The 20014-nt window shown below is 42.3% G+C and overlaps 1 protein-coding gene across 6 annotated transcripts in view; it reads right to left on the bottom strand.

The window, feature by feature from the left end:
• Positions 1-1482: 1482 nt before the first annotated feature.
• Positions 1483-20014, bottom strand: part of LOC115907100 (multiple epidermal growth factor-like domains protein 6) — a 191276-nt gene continuing 172744 nt past the window's right edge. For 2 of the 6 annotated variants that reach the window (XM_030954764.1, XM_030954765.1), the window contains 9 exons: positions 19647-19778; positions 14656-14784; positions 13595-13720; positions 13030-13158; positions 10737-10865; positions 10322-10450; positions 9497-9622; positions 6871-6999; positions 1483-6476 (listed from right to left, as the gene is read on the bottom strand). In XM_030954764.1, coding sequence (XP_030810624.1) covers positions 6397-6476; positions 6871-6999; positions 9497-9622; positions 10322-10450; positions 10737-10865; positions 13030-13158; positions 13595-13720; positions 14656-14784; positions 19647-19778 — 1109 coding nt within the window. In that variant the 3' untranslated portion in view covers positions 1483-6396. Of the gene's footprint in view, positions 6477-6870; positions 7000-9496; positions 9623-10321; positions 10451-10736; positions 10866-13029; positions 13159-13594; positions 13721-14655; positions 14785-19646; positions 19779-20014 lie in introns of those variants that run through there. The other 4 variants (XM_030954761.1, XM_030954763.1, XM_030954762.1 and 1 more) reach the window with 3 other exon arrangements.

Here is a 20014-nt window from a genome sequence, read left to right as displayed (position 1 = left end):
TAGGCTCTTGGAATCACCAGAGGGAGAAGCGAGCACGTGCCTTAAATCAGGATGTTACATCTGGATGGGAAAAAAACACCCAGCAGACGATGGCATGAAGCATTTAAGTATCAACTATAATATCTACACCACATGCAGCTTCTCAAGATGTTTTGCTGTCATCAGCTTAGTAGAAGATAAAGATTTATTGGGCTATTACTGAAAAGGAAGCTAGATACTGCCAAATGGCACGGACAGTTAGATGACTACTTGCTGACATCTTTATTCATATATAAAACAACACAACTGAGTTGTGTTTTTTTTAACTACCATGCTTGAAGGAATCAACAAAGAAGTGCCTCATCATACAGCACTTTTAAGTCATTTTTAAACCATTCACTGGGTTTGGATGGTTGTTTTTATTGTGTGCATACAGAATATTCTATGAGCACCCTGTGAACTTCTAGTGCTGGCTAAAGGAAGAGATAAGCAGTGCTGGCTGCAGATTGGGGTGATGGTTTCTGAAGGTGCTGAGGGACAATCCCATGGAACAGTGCTCCCTGGACACAGCCACAAGGTCACTCTGGTCCCACATATCTCATATATCAGAAAACAATCTTTACTGTGAGGGTGGTGAGACACTGGCAAAGGGTGCCCAGAGAAGCTGTGGCTGCCCCATATTTAGTTGGAAATAAAGGTCCCTTCCAACCCAAACCATTCTGTGATTTATGAATATTTCAACTGCTGCAGAGGCACAGATTTTTAAAGGTTTAAAACACAGATCAATGCTAACTCTGCAGAGGTTGAGAATATTCTGGTTTAATATTCCATGTCTAGTTTTTGATCAGCTTTTAACAGCAATCTGAGAGGCTAAAATCAACATGATATGTTGATATTATAGGATAACACCAACAGCTTCTTAGAATAGTATGAATATGGCTTCTAATAAAGAAATTACTGGGTAAGTTGCAAGGATTATAGAATTATTTTTAGAACATATGTCAAAAAGATGACAAACCAAATAAACTTAATTATTCTGTTCCTTGCTGAAAACCGCAGGAAGGGTGAAGTAAATCACGCAAGACAGAACCCTGCAGCATTACACAGCTCGATTCAAAATGTTTGCCCTGAAATTTCAAAAGGAATCCAAGCCTGCTCTCCCAGAAAACAGCAAGCCAGAGCTGCCCACTTTTTCTCTGACAGCTTGATCTACCGCTCCCGCTTTGTTACACATTTTGAATTCAATTTAGCCTGCTACTTCCAATTAACCAGCACACTCTTACTGCATTATTTGGCATTAAGCAGGCACACATGTTCCTTCAGCTCCTGCCAATGTGAGAAGACAATACCCTGAAGGTGAACCAGGCAATTTGTTGGCAGAACTGGGCTCTGGGAAGTGCCCAAGCAGGCTGATGGGAGGCTGCAGGTGTGTGGTTTCAAATGCCTTCAAAGTGCTCCATGCCCAAGTCTTCCCAAAATGTTACACTTCACAACCATCCTCTTCCAGCAAGATTTATGCTGTGTTTTGAATATTTCTAATACTCTGGAGTGCCAGAAAGCTCCATTTGTCAGGCTCAGTCACTTGCCAGGTTGCCCTGGTCAGGGATCATATACAAACACATTTGGGCACAGGCCATTATTTATTCTACACAAACTACCAAAAGCAGGTGTGATTTCAGCCTGTTTGCTCTGAATGTCAATTAGTTCAGCAGAATAAAATATCATCCACAACATAAGCCTGTTGCTTCAAAACTATCAATGAGGGAAAATCAAGACCAAGTTTTAATGACATGTTTATATAAAAAAAATCATCATCCTTTCACTATAACACGTCTACAACAGAAAGTACAGTACAAACCCGAGATACATCCCACACATTTCTTGAAGAGGGATTACAAATTCACAGACACATCATATTGCTATGCAAGTGCTTATTAAAAGCAATAAAAAGAGCAGAACGAACAATTTATGCTCTACAAGGCTGAGATTTGGTGTTTACTGCTGGAAATTGCTTTACACAGTGTCAGAATTTAAAGCTGTGACCTTGCAAAAGAATTACTGGGCACAGTTGCAGCCCATGCAAAGAGCTGCTCAGTCAGCCCCAGGTCAGCCTGAAGGAAAGTCCTTCAAAAACTGGGGGCTGAGGAGGTTTCTAGCCTAAATATAAAAATATTAACACAAGGATGGGAGGATGGAGGCTTCTTGGTCCACCAGCATTCTCAAAGATTGTTCCTGAGCTTTAGTTTGCTCTGATAAGAAGCTAAATTCTAACAGAGTCACTGTTTGATGTGCACAATGAAGCCACGATGGCTCCCAAATGTGTCTTTGACTCTTCTGGGAAGGACATGAAGGTATTATTTCCATGTTTGTCCCGTTGGCAACTCCTGACACTGTGCTGGTTATTACTTACACAAACAGAAACCTGCAGCCAATCAAAATAATATGGTTGGCAAGGAATCTGGGCAAACTTTAATAGCTATGGTTCTTCAACATAAAAAGGATAAAAGTAGAATAATAATTTTTGGCAGAGGAAGCGGGGAATTTTTTAAATTCTGATTGTTTTCCTATGAGGATAGTGTTAGTGAAGTCTAACTTAAAACATGTTGTTCTGGTTTCATGAATTCACAGCGAGCGAGGTTCTGCTGGGCCCACTGAGTTACACTCAGCTCCTTCCCACTCCAGCTGAAGTTATCTGGAGCACACAAGGTAAGAGAGGGGGATTTGGCACAGGAGCTGCATGGCTGAAATAATTCCAATGTCTTTCTGAAAGGAGTTATCTGCACGTGCAAGTGGGCTACAGAGGAATACACAGCGCTCTCTCTGCAAGGAAGTGTAATTAACTTCAGCCTCCTGGGAAACAGAGAGCCAGCAAAGCCCTTCACCAAGAGGAAGATGGACATCAATTTAACTATAAACCCCATTTTCAGAGTTTTTCACTTCCATTTTCAACAAGCCCCAGTGCTGTGCTCAGGACTGCATCAGCCTGACACTCTTTCACTGGAATCTGATGAAGCAAATAAGCAGAGTTGTGTTAACTTAGTAGCAGCTACACTTGCCACAAAATTAATCTCTGGAAAAGCTGATTTAGTCAGTTTTCCGTTAAAAATTTCCATCCTGTCTAATAAAGACTACTTTGTAGGCAAAGAATTAGGTAAATCTGTTAAACTGTACTAAGGAGCAGAATCAGAACAGTAAGATCATAAGCAAGTAAACTTCCTTAATTACTAGTTAATAATGTAAAGTTGTGGCTCTTCTAGAAAACAAACTCCTGTAAACATTTTCCCTGCCTTGTGAAAAAAAATAGGAAGCAAGATAAGACATCCCAACTACCCCAATTAAAATTAGTCTTTTAACATTTTTGAAATCTTTAATTCTGATTTTTACCTGTGTATGACTGTACTTTGTTTTGGAACAAAAAGTCATGCAGAGACACAAATCAGAATGGTCTGTTTGATGGCACTGAAGTGAACTTCTTTTCCAAAGGTAATAACATAAAGAAGCTAAGAAGCATTTTGAATAAAATAGTCTATTGCATATGGGGTGGTTGGTATGAACTGGCATTTTTTGATTTAAAAAAAGCTTGCTGAAATACTTCCCAAAGCAGATCTACTTGGGCCCTTAATTCATTGGCAAAGGCTCAGTATCAGTCATTTAAAATATGTGTTTCATCATGTAACTAAAACAGTGACATCCTTTAAAAACACGTAATACAAAAATCTTTTATTTCCTTATACTACATATTTACAATTCTATTATCAAGGTACTGTGGAAAATGTAAACAAGTATACATGGGTGTAAATCATATGGCTCGAGAAAGGTTTCCCCTTTAATTAGCTGCTCAAATCACACATCAATCTGCAAAAATAAGAGAAAAACAGTACATTTGATACACTCTGCTGTCTGACAGCAGTGTAAAGGGTTTTATGTGCTGAGTAACCACACCAGTCTCTGGGCAGCTGGAAGGAACTGGAATGTCTGAGGTACTGGAATGTGGCCAGTGGATGGGCCGTCTTCAGAAGACAAGACCAAGGCTGTAGCCAACTACCCCATGGGGGCTGTGGGGAGAGGAAGCCAAAGGCTCCTCAGAGATCCACACTGAAAGGATGAGAAACAGGGGAACAAAGACAAAACTGAAGAAATTCTGATTAGAAACCAGAAAAAAAAAAAAAAAAAAAAGGAAGGAAATGAAATCTCTACTAGGACAAGTTCAAAGAGGTGGTGGGATCTCCATCTTTGGAGATGTTCAAAACTAGGTGAGATGAATCTTTGAAATTTGACTTGAATGATGAAACTCTGACCCGTTTGACTCTGAAGTTGATCAGGCTTTAGAGGGAAGCTCAGACCTTCAGAGGTTTTCTACAGCTTTACTCACTCAATGATTCTACAAAAAAAAAATCTTAAGTACATTGTGACACTTACACTGCTGTTGTAGTTTGGCTCTGCAGTAAATACAGGGCTAAGATAAAAAATGCCAGCTGCTAAACTTGAATTGCTCTTCTCCAGCAGTTGCTAAGATTATATCTCTTGTCTCACAGGAGATTTACCTTACAGGTTCCTGTTCAGTGAAACTGCCCCAAACTCACACAATTGTAGGATCAGACCCAGGCCATCACACCTCCAAAAGAACATTTAAAATATCACTGCCTTACTGAGAGTCACACACATCTGGGACCATAATTTTGCCACGTTTACACTGAATGAACTTTCCAGTGACATTCATTGAGCTCTACAGAAGAAATTAAAAGGGATCAGCATCAGCCTCAGTGATTTTCTGGCTGAAAGCACAGTTAGTTAATTAATTTTGACACATTCACAAATACCTTTACTTTCAATACCTACAAAGTGATGAATAACAACAATAAGACTTCCATGAAGCTTGGAAAACACCTCCTAAAACTGTATTGCCTCCCATAGATCACAATTTGAAATAAACTCCCAGGGGAGCAAGCACCACTTGCTTTGGCCTGGACAGTCATTGACAGCAGATTTGTTTAAGACCTGGGGTGAACCATGGGGAAAATTGTTACCTCACCTTCCCATCCCACCTCCTTGGTCCTGCTTCACCAACCATCACTTACCCAACCACAACAACAAACTTCTTCAAAAATCCCAAGTTACCATCAGTTATTGTCATTTTGTCTCTTGCAAAACAAAACCCTGCTCTTGCAGAGCTGCAGTTTGTTCTGGTGGGGAATGGAGTGTCAGCACAAGAGTTGGAATTGCCCACACTCTGTGCCTACCATGGTCCTGATGCCCCTTCTTAAGTGCACTTTTGATACAGTCAGAATCAAGTGGTTGCTACACAGATTTTGTAACTCCTAACCTAAAGAGAGGTATAAAGAGGCACTCTGAAATCTTTTAGCATGGTTAACAGAATATTAAAATACAGAACATACATTTCTTTATAATGACATATTTCTATATCAAAGGAAAACCTGTCTAAACAGACAAAATAGCACCAAAATGTCTCTGTTCTATGAGGTGGCCACCAGCAGCTGTTGAATGGTATCAGGACTGTTGTGAGATGACTTGATAAAAAACCAAATTGCTCAATAAAAGCACAAACCCCAGAGATAGTATCTTTAAACATCTCTCCTTGCTTACTATCTGGTTTCTCCGTTCAAGATAAAACCTTTTCTGCATTAGCAGATACTGTTTGATGAGAAGTGCTGCACAGTTTGGCTTGACAACCCACTGAGAAATTCATCTGGCAAGATGTGAGAACACAGGTGCCAGGAGAGTCTGGCAGATGACACCATGCTCTTTGGAAGACAGATTCAGACAGAGACCTTCCAATCAGTCAAACCACACCAGAAATGCAGAAGATGCTCTTAAATAAATTAACAGTGTGTTGAGGACTCTTGTCGGATTGTAGCAGATTCTTCTTCAGCTGCAAGTTCAAAATTAGACTGCATGCTTCTCTAGAATACACCATTTCATTCAAAGAGGAATTAACTTGATGAATCCCTCTAGTTTCTGTGCAATGTGATTTCGCAATGAATCTGTAGAGAAATAATCTGTGGAATACTCTTCAAACTTGGTGCTGGTTGTCAAGTGGGCTTAAAAAGTCCCTGATAGGGAGTGTGGCTCATTCCATGGTGATGTGTTACATGCTGCTTATCCTGATACTCTTTGGAGCTGGTCTGATTAAAAACATGTCCAGGCTTTCAAGAAATGAATTATATTAATACCAGAAATAATGTCCAGAGTAGATTAATGGAGGGGCAAGAGGCTAGGAATGAGCACATGAAACAGATTCAACTCTTTAAAAGGATCCAGCTACTAAATGGCCTCTGTAGTCTTCCATAAGAAGTGTGAATACTTCAGTACAATTCAAGCTGAATTGAATAACTGTTTTCATATCCAAATTCAAATACCGTCTGTGCATATAAAACAGTTCATTTATTAGTCCAAATGTTACTGTTGTAGAGCTCTTGGAAAAATACTCCCTCTTTCTTGAGCTTGTTCTTCATAAAAAGGAAGCTTTGGAGGGCCACCTAGAGAATTAAGTAGAAACACGGTTTCAGGTCCATATAACCTAACACTGAAATATTGTATAGATTATACAATTTACACTTAAATAATTCAATCAATGGTAACCTTGAAAAGAAGGTAGAGGAGGGAGTTACAGCAGCCTCCTCACAGAGGCAGAGAGCAGGCAAAACTATAAAACACCTCCAAATCAGAAGGTTCCCAAAGTTTTTCCTAAACTAAAGGAGGAATTGTGATTACACCGCAACTGAGAGGAAACTTTCCCTCCGCACTCTATTTCATTAAGAAGAGAAACCATCCAAACATTCCAATGGGTTGACCCTCCCATCCAAACCGACCACCAGCAGGGGCCAGAGGTGTTTTACCCCCCCAGGGAAGGCTGCACCCCAGGCTGGTTACCTTCTGTGCAGGTTGGGCCCCTCCAGGAGCCGGGGCAGGCGCAGTTCCCGTTGTGGGGATTGCAGCGGGATCTGCCGGCGCACTGGCACCGCAGCGAGCAGCCGGGGCCATACCTGTCCGGCCTGCACCCTGCAAGGACAGGAGGGTTTGGGGCACGGGGAACACTCCTGGCAGCCTCTCCCTTCTGTGGGATCAGGAAGCTGCTCAGACACCCACATCTGTTCACATTCGAACATGACATTTGGGAAAGCATGGCAGTCGTCAAGTTTTGTCTGCCACACGCTCTGCCCAAGCTGCAGCCCAGCTGTCCTGAAGAGTTCCCAGAATGGAAATCATTGCTGGTGTAAAAACAGGGGTTGACAGCCCAACAGAGAACATCTTGGGATCTGCTCAGGAAAGTTGCTGTCAGCATCCTGGATCCACACTATCTCCTGCCCCTGTCCCTCCTGCGTGGCTGGTCTGTTAGTACGTGCTGGGCAAGAGCCTTTCCTTACAGAATGTGACACTGAGAGTTAATCCATTTTATAGATACTCATGTCTTGCTCTGTTTGCACAATTCTGCTGCATCCTGGCAAATTAAACTCACTAAAAAAAACCTGACTTCCAAATGCAAATACATTTCATACCTAGGCTGGTAAATCCTCACTGCAATTTTTTAAGGATCAGAGGACAGGCAGAAAAGGAAAGTGAGCAGCAGGGTCGCAAGGCAGGGTGTGAAACACACAGCAAACAATGCCCCTCTCCCCCTCACCTCACTGGAAACCCTGTAACCAGGGAATGTGCCTTCTCCCATGAGCATCCTCAGGTAAATAAAGCCCTGCTGAGCCCTGCAGCCCCAGCACGTGGGAGAACTCACCCTGTGTGCTCTGAGCTTGGCCTTTTCAATTAGGAAATATTATGAGAAAAGGTCTCCCCAAACACCTCTGGACCTGATTTTAATTTATGTAATACCACATTTTCATGTTAATAACAATGTGTATTTAAGACATCTGTTTGAAAGTCTGCAATGTTAATTTACTACAGAAAAAGAACGCCCATAAAAGCCTGTTATATTCTCTCTCTCTTTTTTTTTTTTTTTAATTAACATTTTGCCTGTTTAATGGGTGCTTTACCAGAGTTCAAATTAAAATCAGGCCTTTTATCTTTATGGCTGCTGCACAGTCACAGCTGCTCACAGTTATATCACAGATGAACTGAGCCTAATTGAAAATAAAAATGCAAATAAAACCTACCCCATAACAGCTTTTCATGGATGGGGGCTACCCTAGCTGATTTAAGAAAAATAAAAATGACTTGCAGAGTTTGTGAGGAAGAAAACCTCAATTCCCATTTTTGGTGCTGAACTTCCCCCTTGCGTTCCACTTCTGCCTAAAGTTTTACTGGAAAGGCCCAGGGACACCCAGGGCTGTGTGGGCACTGAGGGTGGCTCATGTTCCCACTGGAGCAGTGCTGCAGACTGAGAGATTCATTTCCTGACCACAGGACACTGCCCAGAGGGAACCAAATGATTTTCCATTTTAGTTCTGCGAGTTGCACTAATGCTTAAGCTCACAGCAATTTCTATTAATAACAGCCTGCTTAAATCTATTTCTGCCCCATCCTAGAACAAAAGGAGAAATAATTTTTGCCCTCTGCTCCAGGAGCTCAGGAGGATTTTGGTTCCTGGTGAAGCTCCAAAGTAACACATAGATGTTCGCTCCTTTTATCTTGTTTGTCACAGCATTGGGATCAAATTCTGACACTCAGTTAAACCACTGCAATTCCTTTTACTCCAGTGATTACCCTAAAACTGCTCCATCAAAATCACAGAATCCCAGAACAGCTTGGGTTAGAAGGGACCTTTAAACCCATGTGGTTCTAACCAGAGGCATGGGACACTTTTCACCAGACCAGGTTGCTCCAAGCCCTGTCCAACCTGGCCCTGAGCCACTGTGACCAGAGACTGGCTCAGGATTCTGCCACTGCTGCCTCTCAACCCTGCACCTAACCCCACCAGGGTACAGCAGTGGGGCTGGTTTTACCTACAGGAAAAATTTCTCACCTATTTTTATGTCCTTGTTACAGAAGAATTCTGCTCCTGTGGGCCAACACACAGCCCAAGTGCAGCCTGTGCTGCAAAGGAGCGAATTACATTTGGGTTAAAAGCCCCTGGGCTGCTGCAGCTCCAGGCCCTCATCTGTGGGGATTCCATCCTGCTTCCAGGGGAAGCAAATCCAGAGCTGGACATACTCCTGCATGGGTCTGAAAAGGGTCACAAAGGTCAGTGTGACAAAGCACACAGCAACTGGAGCCCCTGGTGACCAACTGCACCCTCTGGAGTCTTCCCCACTACATTTGCAAAATTTCTTGATCTATTCTTCCCCAGCCCGTGTTCTCCAAAACTCAAGGCAAATGACATTTTACAGCTGACCCATGAACAGTTTTCCTATCAGGATATCAATTTAAATATTGATTAAATCAAGAGGTACAAACCTGCTGATAAAGGTGTTGATAACCACAAAGAGCAATTTTCTACAAACAATGTGTTCTTGAACACCAGCAAATGTCCTTTTACAGTTATTCTGAAGCCAACAGGTCAGAGTGGTTTAACAATACACAGTCTAGCCCTTAAAAATATTGCCCTTACCAATGTCACACTTGTCTCCAGTCTTCCCAGGTGGGCAAAGGCACTTCCCAGTCTCTGGATCACAAGGAGCATCTCCACAGTCACACTGATGCTGGCACCCCTCACCAAACCAGCCCCTGGCACAGCCTGACAGCGAGAGAACACTTTAGATGCATGTCTGTGTGGCAAAATGTACATTAAACACAGAGATTTCCCAGGATGTCTCAGGGGAAAGCTCATGAACGAAATCAGTGTAAATGCCAAGCTTAATGAAGAAATCAAACATAGTGGAATGGGCACATTATTTATATGAGCTCTCCTTCTGTTGGGGTTGTCTAATGTAACTTCTCAAAGGTATCTGTAAATCTGTCCCAGAAATGTAGCTGGCACTTATTTTTATTTTTGATTAGGACCCTCTAGATGACCCCTCCGTAACACTCAACAGGTTTGACATGCACCTATTTAATAATCTTATTTGGACTTTTAGAAGCAAATTTAGAATCAGTAAAAGGGACTTATTTTTAATAAATGGCATGTGGAACTCATTGCTGCAAGACATCACGGAGACCAGGACTTTCACTGTATTAATTGGAACCACATTAGTTAATTTATAAGGGAATGGGAACACCCAGCTGTAGAACAGGAAATCTGTCCCAAAGTCAGTGTTTCAGGATATTCATTAAGCTCAAAATATGGAAGAAGTGGCTCTCAACAAATATTTCAGTAATTATATGATGTTTTTTACAATGAGTTCTGCTTTTTTTTGTTGTTGTTTTTTATTTTTCTGGTCGTTTTTTCCTTTTTTTCCTTTTTCTTTTTTATTTCTCATCAGAGGTGTACCAGTACCTTTTTCACAGTGGACACCATGGTAACCCAAAGGACAAAGGCACTGTCCTGTCACTGCATCACAGCTCGCTCCATTTTTACAGGCACAGGCCTGAAGACAGCCCAACCCATAAAATCCCAGGGGGCACCCTGAAAAATTAAAATGAAGAAGGTTCATGGAGAAATCATACACACCATTAAAATCCTCTGTATTCTCTGTAACATTCCATGGCAGCCAACAAAAATGGTATTTATCCTTAACTTTAATAATGCCATGGGCTTTTAAACTTGTACCACCCAGCATCAGAGACATGGAAGATCGGGAAGGAGCTGGATGATCTGGGGCATCCCCAAAATTTTAACTGAACCAGTGAGGTGTTTCCTGACTCCTCTGAGCCCCAAACCTGTGAGAATTACCCCAGGTGCCTCCACTTACTGTGCTCACAGGAGTGGCCGTAGAAGCCCTCGGGGCAGCTGCAGCACCCTGTGAACCTGTCACAGGTGCCATTGTGCTGGCACAGGCAGTCCAGGGAGCAGCCAGCCCCATACTTTCCTGGGAGGCACTCTGCTGGCAGGACATGGACAGAAAAACAGACAAACAAACAAACAATCACTGCCCTCACCCAGAAAGGCTCGTACGTGATAGATTGCATTGCCAAGAGATGATACCCAGAGAGTAATTTGCAGACCAGTGAATATTTGTTATGAAGACACAGGATTTCTGCACAGCTATGATGCATTTACATACTTTGGTGAGAAATCTTTTATGTTATATAGATGTTTGAACAGCAATTTCCTCACTTTTAACAGTCTGCCTTTTTCAATTTCTCTCTTCACAGACTCGATGCTGAACGCACACCATGTGTTGTAAAGCCTTGTAGTGAATAGCATAAATTAGATTTTCTTTTTCTTTCTTTATCTACAGCAATATTTTCTTTTAGGCAGTTAAAAAGTGTGAAAGAAAACATGAAGCTTTTCCTCCTCTGTGTTATCATTGGAGTTCACACTATTCAAATTCCTAATAAAACCAGGAGGATCTTTTTCACACATAGCAACAGTCTGTCCATGTATAATGAGCTATCTGCTTTTACAGAACTAAACATATCTCAAATTACTGAAAGCCAAGTCATGCAGAAGGGACTGTGCCAATATAATTAACCTCAGCATCATCTCTGAATAAGTTAACTTCCCACTGCTGGGATAATTTGAATCTGGGCAGACGAACTTAAATGAGCGTGGCCGTCCAAATAATCAGATTGAGAACCTGCAAATGCCAGACAGGATCTTCTAGGAACATCATATCTAATCTCTATTAAAAGGATGCCTGGTTAGCTGTCTTTGATTTCCAGTCACAACACACTCAAATCCACACTGCTGTGGAGATCAAGACTCAATTTTCCAATAATTTCACTCCCTCTGTCAAAAGATAAATAGTGAAGCTCTCTCTAGTGATACAACACACAGTTTCCTATACATTGTGTGCATGTCTGCCTCCTGTGCTGCCCTCCAGAGATGTTTTATCTATGAGATACACCCACAATCCAACGTGGGGACACCTGCACCATCCTGATGAGGTTTGACAGCCCCAGCGCAGCTCATGGGTGACGACAGAGCTCTCCAGGAGCAGGCAAATGGAGATGACCACAGGTGGCCTTTGCTAGGTCACCCAGACATTGGTTAACTGCAAATGTTTTAGAGGCTGTGTCCAGAGAGCATTCACTGTAGCCCACTGAATCCTCAGAGCACTCACACTGTGAGCAGCGGCATCTTTCCTGTCCTCCCTGCTCCTCCTCTGCACACAGATGCACAGCAGGGCTCTGAGTCTCCTCAGATGCAGAGTGGAACAACTGCATCTCAGAATGCTGCTAAAAAGTGTCATTTCTAGGTGACACTTTTATATAGGGACACTCCCCTGTAACAACCAGTTCTTTCTATAGATACATATGGAGTTTAAGGTGAATATTTGAGGTGTCAGAGACAGAAGTGCTGTAAATGAGAATCTGGGAAGGTGTCGAGGAGCTTCAACCATGGCAGTTATGATTTCATGATGACATTTGTCTTGAATGTGTACTTAGAAGTATTTAGTTGTATTTCATACCAGTAAACTTGTTTCCTGAGCATTCAAGTCCATAACTGTACAGACATCTCTTACCTACAGAGAAAAATAGGAACACAGAAGTGCAGAATGGTTTTTGAGAGATGGACAGGACAGTTGTGGGAAGACTTGGTTGACAGGAGAGATTCTGGAGTAAGAAATGAGCTTATTCTGTTAGTGTGCATTGTCTTGTACAAGGAACAGGTGTCATGGAGAATAAGGGTGAGAGAGCAGGACAATCTCAATTGCTTTGGACAGATGTCAGAACATCTGGGAAGTCTACACATGGGAGGCTCAACTCCAGAGTCAAATGAAAGAGAACACAACCAGTGAGGTGGAAGACACAGGCTTCTCCTGCCCTGAGGATCGCATGGAAGAAGTAAAAACCCAACATTCCTATGAACAAAAGAACACAAAAGTTGGACTGGAGAAGAAATAACAGAGTGAGAAAGAAATAATGAGTGTGCAAGGGAATTCATGAGCAGGACTCAGGAGGAAACTGTCCTTGAAAAAAGACCTGAAGCTCTAACTAGGGGCAGTTCTGAAACTGTTTGTTCTTGTCTGTGAGTATCTGGGGACGCTGCAAACCTCAGCTTGAGTGTACAAATGCACTGCCATGGAAGCAGGAAATCACCTTTCTCACAGGATCTTCCTGTCCAGCCAAGCCCGCAGGTGCAGTTGCCATCCACGTGGTCACAGATGCCGCCGTTCTGACAGGTACACGTCCCATGGCAGTTGGGGCCATACTGTCCCTGGGGACACACTACAGAGAATTAACAAAGTTTGAAAAAACCCAAAAATTAGCACCCCAAGGAAAGGATGAAGGTGACAGGGAATAAATACAAACACATGTATCCCCAGTTATTAGAGTCTCCCTAGGGTATTGGGACACTACTCCATGATTATTATTAGTTTCCATTATTATATTAGTTTCCATGATTATTATTAGTTTCACCCAAACACTCTGTCCTGACACAGCCCCTCAGCTTCCTGGAGAGCCCAGTGCCCCAAAGGGTGGCAGGGACGTGAGGACAGGATTAGGCTGGGTGATGGAGCGGGAAGGGACAGAGGCTGAGTGCCCCAAACCACAGCCTTATCAGCAAAGGCCCTGGCTCTGAACAATGTCTGGCACTGGGTTTATTTGCTGGGTACTTTAAGTGTGTCACCCACTGGGAGGTGACCTGGTCCTGCTTTGTTACCTTGCTGACAGGCAGGTCCTGTGTGGCCAGGGGCACAGGCGCACTCGCCGGTCCGTGGGTCACACTGGCCTTTGCCACAGGCACAGGGCTGGGCACAGTCCTTCCCATACCAGCTCTCAGGGCAGGCTGAGGGAACACAGGATTTGTTAAACACCCGCAGGATCCAATGGCAGTTTTCATTTTTAATACAGCTACAATCTTGGGGGAAGAGCTGGCTTTGTTTTTATTCCCCCTAATGCACTTCAAAGCATCAACCATGAAGCCAAAACCCACCCAAAGACACGACTGCTTTACCTTCTGAGACTACTTGTGATTATAAATATAACCCATGAGTATAAATAACTTGTGATTATAATAATTAATAATAAACTTGTGATTATAAATATAATCCATGATTTCACATGGAATATTTACTGTCTTTCCTATCAGAAGAGTGAATGCACAACTGAAATACCAGCTGCTCATCCTTCCAGTTTAAAACATCTTTCCTTCCTTAATACTGATTCTGCCCAGCAATGAAGAGCAAAGCTATGGGCAACCAAACATTCAAACACTGCCTCTCTGTGAATAAGCTGAAGAGAACTTCACAGAGACCAGAGCTTTGGAAGCAGCACAGAAATTCAGCCAGAGCATTTAGCTCTGAAACACCGAAGTAACAGTAGGGTTGCCATGGAGTCTTTACCAGTTTTGCCATGACAAAACTTGATCTTTTTCCCATTTATTGAAATTAATGGCACCATAGTGTGAAGCAAAATATTGAGATAATTTCTCAACCTCGAAATTTTGGACAGCAAGAAGGAACTTGAGCAATTCATGCTGAGCTGGCTCTAGAAATAAACTTGGGCAAGCAGGTTGTAATCCTGGGGTAAGTGTCCTTGCTTCTATGCATGCAGGAGTGAGGGAAAATATTTTGCAAGAGATTTTTTTACAAAGCTGGAATCCTGATTTACAATTCAAGGAAGAGGTAGCTGGGATCTGTCTGTTTTTCTTCAGACAAGCTCTTATGCAAATGATTCTCTTTGCTGTGCTTTGACAGAAGCAGAACATGAATGTTGGCTTACTTTTGCTGCAGTTGGCTCCGATGAAACCGGGAGCGCAGTCACAAGTTCCTGACGCGGGGTCACACTGGCCTCCGTTCATGCATTTACAGGGATTTTGGCAGTTTGAACCATAAGTACCTTCTGGACACCCTGTTTTAAAAGAAAAAATACCCAGCAACTAGGTTAGGTCGCTACTGGGCCTGTTGCATTTCATGTCTTAATGCACTTTGTTGCTTTCAATCAAAGTTTGACTTTCATTTTCCAATGTTATTTGCTTTCAGAGGGCCACTAGTAGGCATTGAGGAGAAGGTGGCTCCCTTGGACAAAGTGCCCTTGGGACAGCTCTGATTGCACTGTCAAATGCTGGAGAGCTGGACTGAGTGCTGCTGCTCCTGGCTCTGTGCTGTCCCATTCCCCTTATGTGACAGTAGCAAGAAAAGCAAGCCCTGTTCTACAGAGGTTTTCCTCTTGGGATTTCAGTTCCAAATGAATGTATTCCCTCTTTCCCTCCTACACAGGAGAGATGGGGTCATCCTCCCTCTTCCTTGGGCAGCAGCCACCTGGTTTGTCCAAGTCAGTGAGAAGCTATGAGCCATTTCTGCCTCTTTTAGCAGTTGTTTCATGGATATGGGGTAGGTCACATCTTCTTAAAATGTGTAAGTTGGAGAAAGTTTGTTTCCTCTATAATCTTCTCCTTCCCTGCAAACTGGAGCTGGCATTGTTAGTGGCTGCCCTGAGAAGTTGTGGATTCCCATCCCTGGAAATGTCCAAGGCCAGGTTGGACAGGGCTTGGAGCTACCTGAGATAGTGGAAGGTGCCCTGCCCATGGCAGGGGATGGGCTGCATGGGCTTTAAGTTCCCTTCCAACCATGTGGATGGAAGACCATGAAAATGTGCACATGACAGCAACACAGAATTTCAGAAGACACCTCCTCAGAAGATAGATATGGAATTAACATTATTTAAATGCAAAGCCAGAAAATTCTCTGAGAAAAAAAACCAAAACAGCTGTATTTTGTAAGAACCACAAGAATCACGACACCTGGATGGATTGCTGAGCCAGTGTTACATGGCAACAAACTGTCTATGGAGAGGTTTTCCAGGGGTAGTGAGGATTTCTGGTTTCTTTTTGGACAGCTAATATTCAAGGAGAATCAAACAAAAGATCAGGAAGATGTAAATGCATTGGCCATGCTTAGTTCACATCTTCTGGATGATCTTTAGTAGTGGAGGTTGGAACTGACGGGAAGAGCTGGGCAGAGCTCCAGTGAACCTCCAGTGTGCCACCTCTGAACTCCAGAGATCCAGGTTATTCCCCTAATTTTCCAGTGTAGTGGAAGAAGGAGTAGCTGGTGCCCGAGCAGCATGATCATCATCCAGCAGTTCCCTTGCGCTACTACCTCCAAATGTCATTTCTTTGGTCACCCCTTCCTTCTCTTCCCTGGCAGAAGGAAAGTCTGTGGCTACTTTAGAAACCTGGTTGAAAATATATTTGCTCACGTCTCCAAGCAACAGATCCCTTGCAATCTGTGCATAAATAACTTCATGTACTCTGTCTTTCCTAAAGGCATGAAAGCAGGGCCTGAGTGGCTGGAGAAATCTCTGGCTTTTCTGAACTATTCAATAGTGAGAGAGAGCTTATGGGAAGCTTTGATGGGGTGCCTTTTAAAATAAAACTGAACATTGGCTTCTGCTCAAACCAGGATAGCAGATCATCAGGACTAAGCAGATACATGCTTTTATAATGTGCAGATACTCTCCCCAGCCCTTCCCAAACACAGATTCTTCTCAATGAATGCTCTGTCATCAGTGCTTCCATCTGCCAGGATGCAAAATCTGTTTCATGTGCAAGCCCTGGCATCAAGGAGTGAGCCCTGCAACCCCCCCTTCATTCCCATCAAGGCTTCAGGTTAAGGACTCATCCAGATTCAATAATTTAATTACTCTGTGTGAGTTTCTCTTTTCTTCCTTCTTTTCCTTTTGGTCATCATTTGGATTTTCTCCTTTTTTTAAAAATTCTGTCTCCCCGACTCCAAAAGATGCTGCTTCTCCCTGACAAAGCTTTCAGAGCTATTCCTTAGCTCAAGGCTAGCAGCTGTTGCTCCATGAATGGGATGCAGTAATTCCCTCCTTCCCAAATTCTTTGTCCTTGCAGTATTTCCTGTATTTTGGCTCGAGAAGGAGCAGCACATGCAGGGCATGTTCAGCTGCTGCATTGTGCACATGCCCAATTACAAGGCCACCTCATCTGTTAGTACTTTGCAGAAGAATTTTGATGCAGATAACAAGGGCAATTTGCACCATGTCCCACCACTTCAGTAGGCTCTGCCTTTGCAAAGAGGGTTATTCTTGCACCAGTTATCTCATAAAGACATTTTCTAATTTAACAGTTTCCTGTGCTTCTGACTTATGTTTTTTTCTGCGAACAAAAGAGTGGCAGCCAGATTTCCACCTCATTTCCTGATTTTCCTTCTGCTTTGAGTGGGTTTGTCATGACCAAGAGCTCCTAAATCTTTCCATAGCAATTGCACACACTGAGGTTTTCTGACCAATGCTATTAAATCACATTGTCAAATAATCCCTTTTGACACATCCTGTCACTTTCAGCTTGAGGGTGAAGCTGGTGAGATCTTTCTGGCTTTGGGTACTCGCAGCCCAGTCAATGTCACAGAAACATACCATGCTTTTTTTTTTTTAATAATTTCACCACCACTTATTGCTTTTTACTGCTTTTAACAAGTAGATCTGCCCATCCACCAAGCTATGGACAAGTGATGGGAACCTTATTGCTAGTTTGTCTGCTTCCTCTGCACCATGCCAAGAGATTTTTTCAGCTCCTCACTCCAAAATTTGTGAACATGAAAGCCCCGTTGCTCTTGGCTCCTGGAAATTTGACTTCCCAGCCAGCTACACCTTTTATAGATACTTTCTTGAACCTTTTTTTCATAAATACAGCAACAGTTGCCAGAAACTGTTTCCAGCAGCATCCAACCACATGTTGACTGGACCAGAGCCCGTTTGGGAGCGGCTCCTTGTGCTGGTTTAATATTCCATCGAGAGCTTCTTCACCCTGGAGCAGCCCCAGCTTCCTCTGCAGGGAGGACAGCAGGAGCTGGGAGTATTCCCACCAAAGTCACACCAGCCATGCTTGGTTTTCAGTCAGTCACTTCAGAATCAGGCCTACAATCTATCCCTCCACTCACCTGAACTTAAAATAATCCACAATTAACTGTTCTCCTTCTTATTTTTGTGTCTGTCTATGAGTGGCATAGGGGACAACAGGAACAACATCAACATAGATGAGTATTTTTCTCTGAGCTTCCATAATTTCATTATTTCTCCAATAAATGTCTAACAAACCCATGTTTAAGAATTTGCTGTACATTTTTCAGAGTACAAAACACCATGAAATCTCCAATCTCATACGCTTTAGGTTTAATCCCAGCTACACAGAAATCCATTACAAAAATTCTCCCTGAATGCAGCAAAACTCATTTTACTTTGCAATGAGTCTTTTTATATCTTTTCTATCAGAACTTCAGTGTAATTGTTTAAGGTTTAAATTTTAAAATTCTGAAATAAAACCTTTAGTATCTAAGTAAGTTTGAGGACATTTACTGTAATGAGAGATTCAGTGCTACACGCACAGGTAATGACTACTGAGAAATTGCTACATAAAGGTAATAGGCTGACCATGATTAAGTCTTTTAAAATGATCCTGTTAAATAGTTGATCTGCACTACTGCTTTACTACAACATTTATTATAATCTAATGTATAATGGATCCAGATGGCTCCAGCCCCAGTGTTGAAGGCCAGGTTTCGATCTCACTTACAACAAAAACTGATGCACAGAGGAGGACAGAATCAATCCTTTGTATCTTATTTATAATTTATATTTTAAACAATAACTTCTGATGACGTGATGGCAATACAAAGGCCCATCTCTAAAGTGACTCTTTCTCCTATTTCTGCTCAAGGAATACAACAGTGGTTTAACTCTTACTAGAGGTGTGCATGTGACAACTGGCTTGTGTCACCCCAAAAGGCAATTAAGCCAAACAGAGCTGCGCTGGATTCCCAAGAAAGGGAAATCAGCACTCATCAAAGAGAGAAAAACTGATCAAGAAAGACAACAGCTTTTTCTTTTTTTCCCTTTTTTTCTCCTCTAAATGAGACTACTACAAGCCGTGGAGTAAAACCAAAATTAAAGTTGTAAATAAAAAGGTAATTAACTGTCTCCTTTATTGGCTGCTTTGGTATATGTTTCTTATCAGTTGCCACATTCCACCAAAAACAACTTTACAGATGTCCTAAAATACCAGCATGAGCCATGTGGATCTGGGAATATTTTTTATGATGGAGCATTGGGCCAATTGGCATTTTGTCCTCTACACTAGTCACCATTTTTCAATCCAGAGTAACAGTTGGTTTAATTTGATTGTTCCTCAGAAGGCTCTGTAACTGAAAGGACTTTATGAATCACTTGGATTTATTGCCAATTTCAGCTTGTTGTTTTCTCATAACCATTTGTCCTTACTTGAGCACGCAGAGATTTCGGGAAGTATTTTGGACTTGGTATTTGGAAATGAGAGAATTGCACAAAATCCAGGTGTAGCTGAGAGATGCAATGCAGAGAATGATCTTTACATTCTTTAGCATGGCATGAGATTGGGAAGATTTTAGCTGGTAAATCTGGTGGGTTTAAAAATTAATTTGAAGGATTGAATTAATTACATTTTTGAACTAACATTATTATTTTTTTTAGAATTAAAAAAAAATTTAAAATTAATTCCTGCAATAATACAACTACTTTTTCAGTGTAAATTAACCCACCTAATGCTTACTTCCTATACTATAATTTATTTGTAATACTGTACCTTTTATATTATAGTTAGCCTCTACTTCTCTCAGTCACCACTGAAATGACACAGATGAACCCAAAGCTCCAGCAGATGCTCCTGCAAGACTCAGTTCTCTGTCAGAAAGGCAGAAACCCCCAAAAATACTCACGGAGGTGGCAGTGGGCCCCATGGTAGCCTGGGCTGCAGGAGCAGTGGCCAGTGACAGGGTGACATTCCTGATTCTCAGCAGAGCACTGGCACACTCCCTGACAGTCCTGCCCATACGTGCCCGCTGGACAAGCTTTGGGAAGAAGAAATGCAAACCAATAAATTAAATTTGTCTTGGTAAATATAGTGCTCAAACAAAGAGCGGGCTAAAGTTTATTAAATAAAATCCCTGCCTATGGAATGACGCTCTCCTCCGGGACTTTGGATTTATTACATTTACTTGGGGGTTACTTGAATGCTTGATTTTGTTTTGTTCAGTCAATTTGTGCCCAACTGTCAAGGGCCAGATACAATTTTCTTGTCACTAGG

This window comes from Camarhynchus parvulus, chromosome 9 (assembly GCF_901933205.1).
Source record: "Camarhynchus parvulus chromosome 9, STF_HiC, whole genome shotgun sequence".
In the NCBI taxonomy this organism is placed as follows: Eukaryota; Metazoa; Chordata; class Aves; order Passeriformes; family Thraupidae; genus Camarhynchus; species Camarhynchus parvulus.
This window is presented reverse-complemented; position numbering and strand designations above follow the sequence as displayed.